At 44.8% G+C, this 16,727-nt stretch overlaps 1 protein-coding gene across 6 annotated transcripts in view; it reads right to left on the minus strand.

The window, feature by feature from the left end:
• The window catches only part of SRPK2 (SRSF protein kinase 2), a 269,280-nt gene that overhangs the window by 37,519 nt on the left and 215,034 nt on the right, over positions 1 to 16,727 (minus strand). For all 6 annotated transcript variants that reach the window (XM_062214774.1, XM_062215005.1, XM_062214694.1 and 3 more), the window contains 2 exons: positions 16,463 to 16,550; positions 12,554 to 12,660 (listed from right to left, as the gene is read on the minus strand). In XM_062214774.1, coding sequence (XP_062070758.1) covers positions 12,554 to 12,660; positions 16,463 to 16,550 — 195 coding nt within the window. The remainder of the gene's footprint in view (positions 1 to 12,553; positions 12,661 to 16,462; positions 16,551 to 16,727) is intronic.

The raw sequence follows: 16,727 nt of genomic DNA on the forward strand, positions 1-16,727 counted from the left end.
ATTCTGAGAAGCATAATTAATGGATAGGCAAATGGATGATACCCAAGCTACAGAGGTCAAAACAAGAAGAATTTTGAGAAATTTTAAACAAAATTATTCCATCTGACATTTCACTTATCAAATATTAATACAAAGAAAAACTGTCAGTATCTTTCTTTCCAAAAATATTTGTTGATCACGTTCTCATACACAAGTTGTCCTTCATCCTCCATCTTGGCTTCTTTTACCATTTCAAGGCTGTCTCCTATGTGGGAGGCTACACGGCTAAGAGTTACCGTGACTTGGTGTGCAAATGTGTTCATAGGAGCTCCTCGTGATGATAATGCACTCTAGACAAGCAAAGTCTTCTCAGAACTTAAGGTTCCAGAGTTTTAAAAAAAATTGATTATTGTATGCAACTGGGCTAACAATTTTCCTTAAGAATCAGCAACTACAATGTCTGATGATGAACACAAGGAAAAGACTTTTACCACTAGGACAAATACAAAGTATTTTCATTAGGATAATGCAAACCATTAAAGACACACAGTACAGGCCAGTGTGAAAGTAAGACCCTGAGGCTCAGAGTGCTCAATCACGCATTTGATTCACCACGGTACCCCTGTGCAAGCTTGAGTGCTCTGTGCTTCCATTTCCATATCTACAAAAGAGTGCAAAATCTATGAGACACAACTATAGCTAAAAGTGATAAATAAGCTATGGAAACTCACAAAAACAAGGCCCAGCACAATAGAAGCACAGAACAAAAGACAGAATTGAAGTAAGAAGATTCAGATTGGTATTGACTAGCTAATAATTTCTCAAGTCACATATTAAACTTCTCTGGGAGTCACGTGTCACAATTTCCACATTGCAGGGCTGTACTTGATGATTTCTACGGTATATCCTAGCAATAAAACTTGGATTTCATAACTTCTTTTCATCTTGGACTACTTTTTTTTGACAGGTAGAGTTATAGACAGTGAGAGAGAGAGACAGAGAGAAAGGTCTTCCTTCTGCTGGTTCACTCCTTAAATGGCTGCTACAGCTGGCGCTGCGCAGATCTGAAGCCAGGAGCCAGGTGATTCCTCCTGGTCTCCCACGCAGGTACAGGGGCCCAAGCACTTGGACTATCCTCCACTACCTTCCCGGGCCACAGCAGAGAGCTGGACTGGAAGAGGAACGACCGGGACTAGAACCCGGTGCCCATATGGGATGCCGGCGCTGCAGGCGCAGGATTAACCAAGTGAGCCAAGGCACCGGCCCCCATCTTGGACTACATCTTTTTTTTTTTTTTTTTTTTTTTGACAGGCAGAGTTAGACAGTGAGAGAGAGAGAGAAAGAGAAAGGTCTTCCTTCCGCTGGTTCACCCCTCAAATGGCCACTACAGCCAGCGCGCTGTGCTGATCCGAAGCCAAGAACCAGGTGCTTCCTCCTGGTCTCCCATGCGGGTGCAGACATCCTCCACTGCACTCCCGGGCCACAGCAGAGAGCTGGACTGGAAGAGGTGCAACCAGGACAGAAGCCGGAGCCCCAACCAGGACTAGAACCCAAGGTGCTCGCACCGCAGGCAGAGGATTAGCCAAGTGAGCCGCAGCGCTGGCCAAGGAGTACTTTTTAAAGTGAAACTTAAACTAATAAAGTATCCCCAAATCAACAAACATTGATGGGCAATCTTACAACCACTGATGCAGAGTAACTGTGAGGATGGAAAAGAAATCAAGCTTTGGTAGAAAGATGTCTTTAAAATCTGACAGTGTTAGAAGGACCTTTACTAATTTTTCCTCTATTGTCTTCACTTGTCACAGTATCCCGGTATGTTTCTCTCTCCGGGCTGGCGTCAGCAGCAGGAGGCAGCAGAGAGCCTGTGGTTGCCAGCAAAGCTGAGATCACTCTAACCACAGACAGGCCAGCGGCTGTCAATCACCCACGCAGAGGAGCCAGGTCACACACTTCAGCAGCACAGGCTGGATTCCTCCAGGTGATGTCAGACTCAAGAGTTCAGCAGCAATGCAGAGGTGAAGCCAGAATCTGGCGCTGGGCTCAAAGTCCTTTCCTTGCCTGAATCTCAAATACACCTGGTGAAATACGTGGCTTGGTCAAGCTGTCCTGTAAGGTTTCTTTCTGTACACCAACGGTCGTGTCAGCCTACTGTTAATGTCCTTGGCAATGTACACCGGCCCTCTCCAGCATGACTTGCTTGAATCAGCAGATGAGGAGGAGTAAGTCAAGAATACCAGAGATTTAGTGAGAACACTGGCCCCTGGCCCTCTCACGCCTGGTCAGAGAAGCTTCCTCCCAAACACTAAACTGTGGAGGAATAAAACAAGAACACCTTTCCAAATTATGTTCTGATCCTGGTGACAGCACAGGACTTTATTCCTCCCACACCTGAACAAAGGATGACATTCAGGAAAGAGACTCTAGGCCCGTTTCTTATTTTGTTGCTATCAGAAACTAATGAAGCCCCACAGGGAACCCCAACAGGCAGCCAGATGGGCTGGCACAGGGAAAGAGGGCTAGCCTAGAGCAGGAGTTCTTAATTTAGATATTAATTACTAGTGGGCGTGGAGGAAACCACCACAGGGGCTCTCCTCAAGCCTAGAAAATTTCCTACTGAAAAAGCTGAGGCTCCCACTGGATGTCTATTCCTCAACGAATGGACCCAAAGCAAATCCTACAAACTGCTTCTGAAAACCATGCAGTTAAGCTGAATGGAGAAGTATGAGAAATGCTTGTTTCAATATGGAGACAAGAACAGGAGACAAGCTCAGACAAAGAAATGCAGTGGATGCTGTCCTTGTCTGCACTGGCCTGAAACAGCCTGGGCTCCTCCTTCTTTCCAACTCCAACTGGTGAGAATTAATCGGCAGACTCACTGGCTGTACTGCCAAACGCAGTCAGGAGATGAAGCTGCCCTTGCCAGCAGAGTAACAACAAGCTGAGGAGAGGCTGAGAAGGGGGCCACTTCACCATCCTTGTACTTCTGAGAACTGCATGTGAACACACAATCACTGGCACTACACCACAATGAACAGATTCAATAATATCCCAATATTTACCAATGTCATATTAAAGCTTCTGATCTGAAAAAAAACAAAAAACTGAATAATACTGGTTTGATCTTAATGAATTCACTGACAACAAGGACCAGTGAAACACTTAAAATGGTAAATAAATACTATGTGTAGCTAAATCAGTCAACTGGTAAAAGATGAGACAATCTGCCAGGGTATCAGCACCACAGCTCCTGGTGAGGCCCTGGGTCTGCCACCTGACATAGAGAGTTGGCAAATCACTGGATTTTAAAGACCCCATTAGAGCTTAAATACAACGGGTCTTCAGAAAATGCATATTATGGGGCTGGTGCTGTGGTGCAATAGGTTAAAGCCCCAGCCTGCAGCATCAGCACGTCAAATGGGCAACAGTTCAAGTCCTGGCTGTTCCACTTCTGATCCAGCTCCCTGCTAATGTGCCTGGAAAAACGGCAGAGGATGGCCCAAGTCCTTGGGCCCCTGGACCCACGTGGGAGACTCGGAAGAAGCTCCCAGCTCCTGGCTTTGGATTGGCTCAGCTCTGGCCATTGCAGCCATCTGGGGAGTGAACCAGCAGACAGAAGACCTCTCAGTCTCTACCTCTTTGTTTTTGAAAGAAATAAAATAAATTTGTAAAAAATGCATGAGAAAACTGTGTATGGATTTCAAAATTTTTCTGCACCAACACAAACTTATTTATGAATTCCATTTTTCCATGACTTCCTCAGGTATCCTCATACTGCAGTACGTATTACAACTTATCTATTGTCATAAACCCAATGGCTACACTTTCATGAGCACTTCACAAATCTTCCCAGGTAGGACACTGCTCACTACCCTACAGTTAAGAGCATGGATCTGGTGTTATAGCTCTTGGATTCAAATCATGGGTCCACCATTGTTGCTGGGGCAGCCTGGGGAAGATGTTTATCTTCTGCAGGGTAGACACAGTCACAGCCCTGGCCCCCAAGGCCCAGGTGAGGTACAGATGGTACCACATCAGGCCTCAAACAGGGAGGCCTGGAAGAGCATGACATATGTCAGCTACAGTCATGATAACACAAAGAGTTACAGCTACCACCTATAATTGCTAGATTTTCCAGCATTACACAGCAGTCATAAAATCTAAGCCTTGTCCTTTAGCAAATTTCATTTAAGTAATGAAAATCAGCCACCTTCTTACAAGGTTTCTGTAAAGGGTAATAAATTTAAACTGTAAAGGTTTTTTTTAAAATAAAATGCCAGCTACACTTTCAATGATACAAGAAAGTCAAAGCCACTTTTAAAGAGCACCAAAGGATTTTACCTGTGGTAGATCTTTTAATGGAACACAAATAGTCAACACAGCACCCCCCACACACTTTTTTCAGTATTAGGGGAAAGGGGATGGAGTGGACTTAAGGGGGGCAGAGTTGGAGGGAACACAAATACACAGTCCCAACACCCCATGCTTACACAGCCACAGGGGTGACCTGGGAGTGGGCTGCACACAGTGCTCCCATGGCCATCATCAGAAACCACCTGGATGGCCCTTCTCCTGTCACAGTCCAGGGTTACCATAACTAAATGAGGACAGGTAACAACTAACCAAAGGTTTAGGGGTGGTGTATAAGGAGTCCCATAAAGCAGTTGATTCAACTGTCATCACCCTCAGAAAATACAAGCAGTGACATTAATCCATGAGCTATTTTTTTTCTTTTTCTTTTTTTTGAAAGGCAGAGTGGACAGTGAGAGAGAGAGAGAGAGAGAAAGGTCTTCCTTTTGCCGTTGGTTCACCCTCCAATGGCCGCCGCAGCCGGCACACCGCGCTGATCCAGCAGGAGCTAGGTGCTTATCCTGGTCTCCCCTGGGGTGCAGGGCCCAAGCACTTGGGCCATCCTACACTGCTCTCCCGGGCCACAGCAGAGAGCTGGCCTGGAAGGGGGGCAACCGGGACAGAATCCGGCGCCCCGACCAGGACTAGAACCTGGGGTGCCGGCGCCACAGGCAGAGGATTAGTCTATTGAGCCGCGGCCCAGCCTTCCATGAGCTATTTCAATCAGAGGCCGGCTGTTTTGTAAAAGGGAGACGCATGCATTCCTTTATTTAATCCATCAATGTACAATACAATATACAATCCAGCAATGGTATAAATAGCTTGTCCACTTGCCATACAGGATCCTGAGCTCCAAGGTGTTCACAGTGGAGTGGAGCAGACACAATGGCTGCTTAGCACCACTAACTATGATGGATGATTTCTCTTTTTTCAACCTCCACAGCAAGCCTACAAATGACACTTAACAAAAGGGTACACATGAAGAAAAGGGGTCATGGGCCCAGTATCGTAACATGAGTAAACTATGACTCTGCCTCTGGTATCCCATATGGGGGCCAGTTGGTGTCTCCACTGCTCCTCTTCCCATTCAGTGTTTATGGCCTAGATACTGTGGCCCCTGAACCCACATGGGAGACCTGGAAGAAGCTCCTGGCTTCTGACTTCAGATTGGCCCAGCTCTGGCTGTTGTGGCCACTTGGGTAGTGAACCAGCAGATGGAAGATCTTTCTCTCTGTCTCCCCCTCTCTCAAATAAATAAGTAAAATATTTAAAAAGAAAGAAAGAAAGAAATGGGGTCACAAGACAGGCAGTGTCAAAGCTGATCTGAAACCAAACCTGTCACCAAATCATGTACATTTTGCACTCTGCCCTATTCCAGTGATTCTCAAGGAGGAGGAAGTTTGCCCCCAGGGGTACATTAGACAATCAAGGATGACAGTGAATAAAACCAGTACCTAGGGAATGGAGGCCAAGAAGCTGAACACTCCACAACACACAGGACAAGGCAGGCTTCTACAGCAAAGAATTATCAAGTCCAAAATATCAACAGTGCAGGGTTGTGAGGATCTAGCCTATTGGTTAAAGGGCCAAACATGGGCTGTAGGTGTTCTGGGGGTGGGGAGTGCAGCTGGGGGTGGAGAATGTCACTCTCAATGAGGGTGGGTGTGAAGTCTTTGTCACAGCAGTGGGAATCTGGTGAGCCTCAAAAATATGAGCGAAGGGGCCAGAGCCGGTTCAAGACCCGGCTGCTCCACTTCTCATCCAGCTCTCTGCTATAGCCTGGGAAAGCAGTACAAGATGGCCCAAGGTCTTGGGCCCCTGCACCCGCATGGGAGACCCAGAAGAAGCTCCTGGTTCCCGGTTTCAGATCGGCACAGCTCTGACCGTTGCGGCCATTTCAGGAATGAACAGGCAGATGGAAGACATGTCTCTCTCTCTCTCTCTCTCTCTCTCTCTCTGCCTCTCCTCTCTCTGTGTAACTCTGACTTTCAAATAAATAAATAAATCTTATTAAAAAAAAAAATAAGTGAAGGCCGGCGCTGAGGTTCACTTGGCTAATCCTCCCTCTGCGGTGCCAGCACTCCTGGTACTAGTATCAGCTGGGGTGCCGGATTCTGTCCCAGTTGCACCTCTTCCAGGCCAGCTCTCTGCTGTGGTCCGGGAAGGCAGTGGAGGATGGCCCAAGTGCTTGGGCCCTGCACCCGCATGGGAGACCAGGAGGAAGCACCTGGCTCCTGGCTTCGGATCAGCACAGTGCGCTGGCTGTAGCGGCCATTTGGGGGATGACCCAACAGAAGGAAGACCTTTCTGTTTGTCTGTCTCTCTCACTGTCTAACTTTGTCTGTCAAAAAATAAATAAATAGGCCGGCGCCGTGGCTTAACAGGCTAATCCTCCGCCTGCAGCGCCGGCACACTGAGTTCTAGTCCCGGTTGGGGCGCCGGATTCTGTCCCGGTCGCTGCTCTTCCAGGCCAGCTCTCTGCTGTGGCCTGGGAGTGCAGTGGAGGATGGCCCAGGTCCTTGGGCCCTGCACCCGCATGGGAGACCAGGAGAAGCACCTGGCTCCTGGCTTCGGATCAGCACGGTGAGCAGGCCGCAGCCCGCTGGCCGTAGCGGCCATTGAGGGGGTGAACCAACGGAAAAGGAAGACCTGTCTCTCTGTCTCTCTCTCTCATTGTCCACTCTGCCTGCCAAAAAAATAAATAAATAAATAAATAAATAAATTTGAGAACACAAAGTGTAGTTAAAAAGCAAAAATTTTTTTATAATGAGAGAGAGAGAGAGAGAGAAAGGAGAGAAAGGATGGAATCTTTGTAGCCAGGACAAAAGAAATGATCAAACATGTAGAGACAGGTGCTGGCATTGTGGTGCAGTGGGTTAAGGTGCCACCTGCAACACCAGCAACCCATATGAGTACCACTTCAACTCCCAGCTGATCAACTTCCAATCCAGCTCCAGGCAGGGAAAGATGGCCCCAGTGTTTGGGCCCCTGTCACCAACATGGGAGACCCTGATGGAGTTCCTGGCTCTTGGCTTTGGCCTGGTCCAGCCTCGCTGTTGTGGCTATTTTGGGAGTGAACCATAGGATGAAAGCTCTCTCTCTTTCTCTCCCCCTCCCGCTGCCCCCATAACTTTGCCTTTCAAATAAATAAATAAATCTCTTTTAAAAGCTTAAAAAATATGTGGAAAGAGAAAAGGTAGGTACATTTAAGGGTCACAATGATCAGCATCAGGCACTTTTTCTCCCAACCACCTGCAAAATGAAACCAGTAAAAATGTAGGAATGAAGGTTCTGGTAAACCTGCAAGTGTTTATAAATGCTGGAAACATCTCTAAATATTTATAAACTCCAGGAGGGATACTGGGTAACTGAGGACGTAACTTTTTCTTTGTGCAGGGAAACAGGGACTGACATCAGAGAGCAGAAGGCCTTGAAGAGCTTATCAGGAAGAATAGTGATTAGACTTCTGTGGGACGCAGGCCCAGGACAGCTCCCAATGAACTACATGCTACTTGGCAGGAGGGTGAACACCTAAGCTCCAAAGCCAGACTCCGACACAACAGGGTGGCAATCGCTGCTCTACCACTTCTACTTTCTATGTTACTTCCTCACTAGGGGCAAGCTATTTACCTTTTCTATGCTTTATTTCTTCTCCCATAGAATCAGGAAAGCAGTAATACCTATTTCATAGCATGACGGTCAGGATTCAGGGAAGTAAACTGTGCAAAGAACTTTGAACTATGCCTGGCACAGAGTAGGCAGTAGATAATTGCTATCAGCACTATCTGTTTACATCTTCACAACTACCTAATGCAGAAGGTACCATTATTATTCTAACTGCACTGATGACATTGTGGTTTAAGGAGGTTAAGTAATCTGGACAAAGAACCTTCGGCCAAAGAAGGGTGTATCTGACTCTAAGCCCAAGCTGTTAATCACTCCATGTATTGCCTCATTTGTGAGGCAGGGCTACAGAAGGTCACTCCTCAAATGGCTGTAACAGTTGGAGCTCAGTGGATCTAAAGCCAGGAGTCGGGGGCTAATTCTGGGTCTCCCACATGGGTGCAGGGGCCCAACCACTGGGGCTATCTGCCGCTGCTTTCCCAGGCCATTGGCAAGGAGCTGGATTGGAAAGGGAGCAGTCGGGACTAGAACTGGTGCCCACATGGGATGTCAGGCAGAGGCTGAACCTACTATGTCACAGTGACAGCCCAAGGCCTGGAATGTTAAGCTTTAGCAAACAGGCAATAGGAAGCCACTAAAAATTTCCAAATGTGAACTATGAATTATCAAAGCAAGGTTTAGCTTGGGAAGGAAGCTGGCAATGAAAAGGAGCCTAAACTAGAAGAGGAAACTGGAATAGACAGGCTGAACGCACCAGAAGCGCAGAGAAGTCCAAGCAAAGGTACCACTGGAGGAACAAGGGCATCATCGGAGGAACATCAAGAGTAAGAGGCAGGCCTCAACACAGTGATGGCTCTCACAGCACTGGGAGTGTGCAAGGCCTTAAAAATGTGGGTCACAGAAATGTGGGAAAAGGATGGAACCCTCTGCAGATGGCGATGCACGGCAAGCGACAGAACTAAAAGAATGACCGAGTCACGATCATCTACACCCAATGGCCAGTAGTTAAAGAACATTAAGACTGATTTACCCTGCCTTGTCCTGGGAAGTGATCTAACTGTAGGTCTATCAATACAGGATCTTCTCAGTACTACTCAGGAGTCAAATACTCCACCCTCAGGACAAATCAAAGGCAGTGAAGGGAAACGCAGACATAAATATTATTAACATTGGGATGTGTAGCTTCTTAAAAGTTTTAAGGAAACTTAAAAAAAAAAAAAATCCAGATTCCGTAATCTCTCTCAAATAAATATGAGTACAAACACAAAAGCAAACTAAACCAAAGTTCCATTCACAGCACATACAAGAACAAAGTGTACCCAGCAGGACAAAATCAAAGTCCTACACAGGACAGGCTATGTGCATTTCGGTGAGGGAGCACCTTCATTAAATCATCCGTTCATCCAACAAGCATACACTGAGGTTCCACTGAAGCCTCGGAATTTTAACTTTAGACTTTAAATAAGAAAGGCCAGATTCTGTTTCCCTACTCTGGAACATAAAATAAGTATCAGCAGCTCATCTTCAAATTCGCCTTCATATACTGCCAAGTATGTGTGGGTGATGTGCTTAGGCACCTATGGAAACAGTAGATATATTTAAAAAGTACAAGGCCCTTGGAATGACAACGCCCATGTAGAATTACTATGTGTTAGAGAATGCAAATCCTTTAATACTTTCAGGACTTATCAGAGAAAATTCAGAGATTTTTTTTTCCCCAATTTTCACAAGATCATTTATTTTTAGAGTTGCCACTAAATACAAAAACACAAGTGTCACATTTGGGGAACAAACAACCCTAATTAAAATTATGGTATTAATTTCTACCCTTAGCACAGATTCTCTACAATGGCAATTGTTTTTTTCTCATTTGAGATATTAATGAAATGTTACTATCTGAAATCTGAAAGGGAATAGGTATACTGTTAAACAAAGTTAGCTACAAACCTATAGTTGGCATGCATGTACAACTAGCATTAAACTGTGTAGAAATCTCTCAATACATTTGCAATAAGCCAGTGCGGAGTCCTTCAAGTCTCTCGAGCTCTCTTATGTAACATCTAAAATGTCAGAAGTTGCCAATTTATAGTATAAAGGGACAAAGTTAAGTGAAAAGATAAACACAAAGGCAGGCTAAACAAAGTAACCTACACAGTTTCAATATGAAAATCTAACATGCTTTTACAACACAAAATTAAGCTTCAAAACTGTTCTGCATTACATGGTTTTTAAAAAACCTACTCAAGAGCTCATAGACAAATATTACCTACACTTGCTGGGAAGGTTCCTTGTAGGCACCTGTCTCTTGAGTTCACAATTCTTCACTTGTAAATATTCTGATCTTTTCCTATTTTTGGACTGAGGCCCACATTTCATGCCTGGGACCCCTGGAAAGGTCAAGGAACTAGGGCTATAGGAAAGGTACTCCAAACCACAAAGCCCTCCTCTCAAGCTAACTACCTGATCTAGTACCTGTTCTGCAGAATCACTCACGATGATGACCCACTGCATCAGGAAGGGCAATCCAGAGTAAGTCATGTCTGAAACTTTCCTTAGGCAGTGAGGGCAACAACTGGCATACAGACTGATCAATCCACACAAATCACAGAATCTGATCAATACTGCTAGCCAGAAGGACCCTCCTCAGCTAGGTGTGCCTTTGTTCCACAAATATTTACGGCACATCAACGATAGGCCAAATGCTGGCCAAGTGAAGAATGTGCACATGTAATAAGAGGGTGCTTCATGGGGCCAGCGCAGTGGGTTAACGCCCTGGCCTAAAGCGCCGGCATCCCAAATGGGCACCAGTTCGAGTCCCGCCTGCTCCACTTCCCATCCAGCTCTCTGCTACGGCCTAGGAAAGCAGTAGAAGATGGCCCAAGTCCTTGGGCCCCTGCACCTGTGTAGGAGACCTGGAAGAAGCTCCTGGTTCCTAGCTTCAGATCGGCATAGCTCTGGCCGTTGCAGCAAATTGGGGAGTGAACCATCGCATGGAAGATCTTTCTCTCTCTCTCTCTCTGCCTCTCCTCTCCCTGTGTAACTCTTTCAAATAAATTTTTTTAAAAATCTTAAAAAAAAAGAGGGTGCTTCAAAAGGTTCATTGAAAATGGAATTGAAAGGTAAGTTCAATTCGGTGTCAAAAACAATAAAAACTGAAATCCATGCATGAGGTACTTCAAAATTCATGAAAAATTTGTGTCATGAAAAAACTACACATGGATTTCAAATTTCTTTGCACCAAAACAAACTCACTTTTTTCTTAAGATTTAACTATTTATTTGAAAGGCAGAGTTACAGAGAGAGATGGAGAGAGACAGACAGAGATATCTTCCACCTGCTGGTTCATTCCCCAAATGGTCACAATGGTCAGACTGAAATCAGGATCCTGGAACTCCCTCTGGGTCTCCCACGTGGAATGGCAGAGACCAAACACTTGGACCACCATCCGCTGCTTCTCCAGGCACATTAGCAGGGAGCTGAATCAGAAGTGGAGCAGCTGGGACTCGAACTGGCTCTCATATGGTATATGCTGGCATTGTAGACAAGCAGCTTAATCCACTGCACCACAACGCTGGCCCCATAAACTTACCTTTTAATTCCATTTTCTAGGGCTATTTTGAAGCACCCTTGTACAATGCTTCCTATATTCCCTAAATATTTCTTTTATGCTCCAAATGTACTGAGGAATAACTGGTAATAAAAACTGATTCATCAGGGCCAGAGCTGTGGTGTAGTGGGATAAGCCTCCACCTGCAGCACTGGAATCCCATATGGGCGCCGGTTCAATTCTCGGCTGCTCCTCTTCTGATCCAGCTCTCTGCTGTGGCCTGGGAAAGCAGCGGAAGATGGTCTAAGTGTTTGGGGCCCTGTACCTGTAAGGGAGACCTGGAAGAGGCTCCTGGTACCTGGCTTCAGATCAGCTTAGCTCCAGCCCTTGTGGCCATCTGGGAAGTGAACCAGTAGATGGAAGATCTTTCTTTCTGTCTTTCGCTCTGTCTGTAACTCTACCTCTCAGATAAATATATATTAAAAAAAAAAAAAAAACAAAACTGATTAACCATAAAAAAAGGCAGTAATTTTGATAAATGTATATATTGTTAAGTGCTTAGCACAAACCAGCTACATAACCCATCACCTTACAGTTATCTTAGTTTTGTTTTTTTTTTTTTTTTTTGGTCGTTAACATTAAAAATCAAGTCTCTTAGAAAATAGTGTATAGTTTAACTATAGTGTGTATGCTGTGTACAACCCTTAGATTATCTCTGATTTATCCTCCATCCAAGGATTCTTAGAACTCAAAAAAAAAAAAAAAAAAAGGAACAATTATTTCTTAGAGCTTTTCTAAGGAAATACCTAGGATATTTTAAAGCAGGATACTGGATAAACAATTGCTAATGATACCATATCATTTATCTTAAGAGTGATGTGCCAAATGTCCAACACTGACATACTACCCTTTACAACACAGAATGGCCTGTTATTAAATAAATACAAACTGATTTAACAAGAGGTCAAGATGTTACACATATGAATACAAACAAGAACTGCTGAAACCCAGACACTTAGGTATGGGAACAGGGGGTGCTCTCGAAAGCCTCACCTGTCGAATGATACTCTTCACACAGCGCACCGGGAGGCCTTGATAGTTGGACTTGATGATCCACTTGAGGAGATGGTGGCCAAGCACTTCGAACACCATGCAGACATCTGGGACAGGGTTAAGGGTCATTCGTGTGTGCATGTCCAGGGGTGAGGCAGTTGCTGAAAGCAGCATCGGTGTATCACTTGCAAAACTTTTATTTCTTCATAAAATATAACAAAAACAGTATTACTAGTAGCAAAAGAGGCCCACTGCTATTTCTCACTAAGTAAAATGAACTGACATTTACCAAGTAGTCATACATGTATTATTTAACTATGTCTGGAGACTGTGGTGTGAGGCCATTTTTGCCACAAGCAAGATCTCAGAAACCAAAGGGTCCACACAAAGCTTCTTGTTTTGTTTTGTTTTGTTTTGTTTTGTTTTGTTTTACAGGCAGAGTGGACAGTGAAAGAGAGAGACAGAGAGAAAGGTCTTCCTTTGCCTTTGGTTCACCCTCCAATGGTCGCCGCGGTCGGCGCGCTGCAGCCGGCGCACCGTGCTGATCCGATGGCAGGAGCCAGGTGCTTCTCCTGGTCTCCCATGCAGGTGCAGGGCCCAAGGACCTGGGCCATCCTCCACTGCAGTCCCTGGCCACAGTAGAGAGCTGGCTTGGAAGAGGGGCAACCAGGACAGAATCCGGTGCCCCAACCAGGACTAGAACCCGGTGTGCCGGCGCCGCTAGGCGGAGGATTAGCCTAGTGAGCTGCGGCGCCGGCCTCACACAGAGCTTCTTAAAACTCAAAGTGTGGAGGCTAGCGCTGTGGGTAAAGCTGCCGCCTGCAGTGCAAGCATCCCACAATGGGCACCGGTTTGAGTCCCAGCTACTCCAATTCTCATCCAGCTCTCTGCTATGGCCTGGGAAAGCAGAAGAAGATGGCCCAAGTCCTTGGTCTCCTGCACCACCTGGGAGACCTGGAAGAAGCTCCTGGCTCCTGGCTTCAGATTGGCACAGTTCCAGCCTTTGTGGCCATCTGGGGAGTGAACTAGTGGATGGAAGACCTCTTTCTATCTCTCTCTCTCTGCCTCTCTGTAACTCTGCCTTTCAAATAAATAAACCTTAAAAAAAAAAAAAAAAAACTGAAGGTGTTTATGATCAAGATGAAACAATTCTACTTGGGAAAGATATGTGTTTATGTATACAAAAGAAACAATACAGTGACTCCTGGCAGCAAACCTTACAAAACCAGAGGAATCTGGAGAAAGGTAACCTGTGCTCAAGGAAACAGTGGCATGGTCCGTGCCAAATTCCAAAGCAACCTTTCTGTGAAGGCCATTGGACACAGAATCCTTGTGATTCTGTGATCCCATCTCAAGGATATAAAATATTGAAAAGCAAATAAATAAAAATGAATTTGCTCTCTTAAAAAAAAGGAAGACATGGCATTAAGATCAAACTATAATGAAATCTCTGAAATTCAGATCTTCTAAAAGATTTATTTATTTGAAATGCAGGAGCAATAGAAAAAGGGACACAGAGACAGAAACAGAGATTCTATCTTTCATCCACTGGTTCACTCCCCAAATGGTTGCAACACCCAGGGCTAGGCCAGGCTACAACTAGGAGCCATGAACTCTCTTGGTCCCTGTGTGGGTGGCAGGAGCACAAGTACTTTGGACACCTCTCTCTGTTTCAAATAAAAATGAAAACAAATGATAGTAATTCAGTGAGAAAGGAAGACTAAATCAAATGATTATGGCCAGAGCTTGGTAATTATTATTTTTGGGTGACAGATTTTCAAAAATTCATTTTACTATCTCCCTTTTATATGTTTTAAAATTTTTCATAATAAAGGTTTTAAAGATAATCTTCCATTAACCCCTGCCTTATTCCAGATTTACCAACTAGTAGAGAAAATAGATTTATTTTTACCAGGTTTTTGCAAAGTAGAGAAATTGGGGATAAAATTTTAAAACTAGGGGCTGGTGATGTGGCACAGCAGGTTAACGCCCTGGCCTGAAGCGCTGGAATCTCATACGGGCGCTGGTTCAAGACCTGGCTGCTCCACTTCCAATCCAGCTCTCTGCTATGGCCTAGGAAAGCAGAAGAAGATGGCCCAAGTCCTTGGGCCCCTGCACCCATGTGGGAGACCTGGACGAAGTCCTGGCTCCTGGCTTCAGATTGGTGCAGCTCCGGCCATTGCAGCTATCTGGGGAGTGAACCATCGGATGGAAGACCTCTCCTTCTCTCTCTGCCTCTCCTCTCTGTATAACTCTGACTTTCAAATAAATAAATAAACCTTAAAAAAATTTTTAAAACTAAAATACTTGCATCCTCACAGGGCAGAAAGATGATCCTCCGCAGAAGCAATTAGGTGAAAGATTCAGTTGCATCATTCTAGAGAAAGAACCGAGTACAGCAGCTCCCCTGCACACCACCACAGCTTCACTGTCTACAAAACCACTGCCTGCAGTGAACCACAGTCCAAATACACTGCATGGACTATTCCAGAAATCAACAGCTTTAAGTTGACCATGGTTCCGAGGAGCATGATGGCACCTCGCACTGTCCTGCAGGGAGATGGGACTCCTACCTTTTTGAGACCACCCACACAACAGATGCTGCCTGGCCCCTAATCTCTCAGCAGCCTTCATCGCACTTCAGCATCACAGTAGTTGTGTTATTTTATACAATAATCATCCCAAAGCTCTACAGTCATGATGCTGGCAATGTGGATTTACCCAAAAGAAGCCTTGAAAAAAAGAAAAGTTCTCTACTAACGGAAAAAATCCCATGTTGAGATTGTTCAAAATCTAAGGTAAGAATGCAATTTCTATCCATAAACCTGTGAATGAAAAATAACATTCAGGCCAGTTTTGTCGAAAACACCTCAAACAGCAAAATTATTGGCAAAATGCATGCTAAGTACTTAATTAAAAAATAGAAGGCATTAAGTTAGTGAATGTACAGGAAAACACTAATCAGTAAATAAGAATGCAGCGCACGGTTTCAGGCAGTCACTGGGGACCGGGACAGTATATCCTGCAGACAAGAGAGGACCACCGTAATTAGTGCTATTGTTCACTTTTTTAAGTTTTTTTTTTTTTTTTTTTTTTTTTTTTTTTTTTTTTAATTGGAGAGGCTGAGTTACAGAAGGAGAAAGGGAGAGACACAAAAAAATGTCCTCCACCCTCTGGTTCACTCCCTAAATGGCCATAATGGCTGCAACTGAGCCCAGACGAAGCCAGGGTACCAGGAGCTTTATCTGGGACTCGCATGTGAGTGCAGGGGCCCAAGCACTTGGGCCATCCTCCCCTGCTTTCCCAGGCCATAAACAGAGAGCTGGATCAGAAGAGGTGCAGCTGGAACATGAACAGGCACCCATGTGGAATGCCGGTGCTGCAGGCAGAGGCTTAGCCTACTATGACACAGTGCCAGCCCCTAGTTTTCACTTTACACATACAGCACTCAAGTGCAACTTGGAGACATCAACACAAACAGAGCATTTTTCCTTTTATTGCATCAACAAATGTTCCAGCCCTGCAAGGTGCTTCCTGGTCACTGGAGCATGTACAGAGCTAGCCCTTGGGCACTGACTTTAAAGCACAAAGAAGTGCTGTTTTTATGCTTCTATCTCTGCAAACAAAGTTCACCACAATGAATGGAAAAGATCAATAATTCATTCAAAAACCACATCAAGTTGCTGTAACAGTTTTCTTTTCAAGTTTCTAACATGCCACTATACGAAAAACACCAAAAAGCCCTTCCAAACCACCTAGGGGCACCACTTTGTAACACTTCCCAGCAATCCCAAGGGCTTTGTGCCGACAGGGATGTAAGAGCAAACATGAGTATATGGGGGCTTGAACAATCCTGGTTTTTTTTAAAGGAAAAAAATTATAAGTCAGCAACAATTAAGAAAAGGATACGTATTCCATTCATGCCTGAAATCTTGAAGTCATCGATGAGCTGGACCACCATGTCTTTGTTTGGGTCACTGGGATCACTTTCTCGAACCTGTGCAGACACAATCAAATCCAAGAACAGAGGAGTTCAAGACAGAGAACATTTTGCTTTACACTAATAAAGGTGATTTTGTTTTAAGTTCAGTATTTGAACTTAGGAAAAAGAAATTCTACTTTAGTACCAGCCAGAAATTAACTTTTTAAAGATTTTTTTCAGTCATTAATTTCT

The sequence above is a fragment of the Lepus europaeus genome, chromosome 1 (genome assembly GCF_033115175.1).
Source record: "Lepus europaeus isolate LE1 chromosome 1, mLepTim1.pri, whole genome shotgun sequence".
NCBI classification, from domain to species: Eukaryota; Metazoa; Chordata; class Mammalia; order Lagomorpha; family Leporidae; genus Lepus; species Lepus europaeus.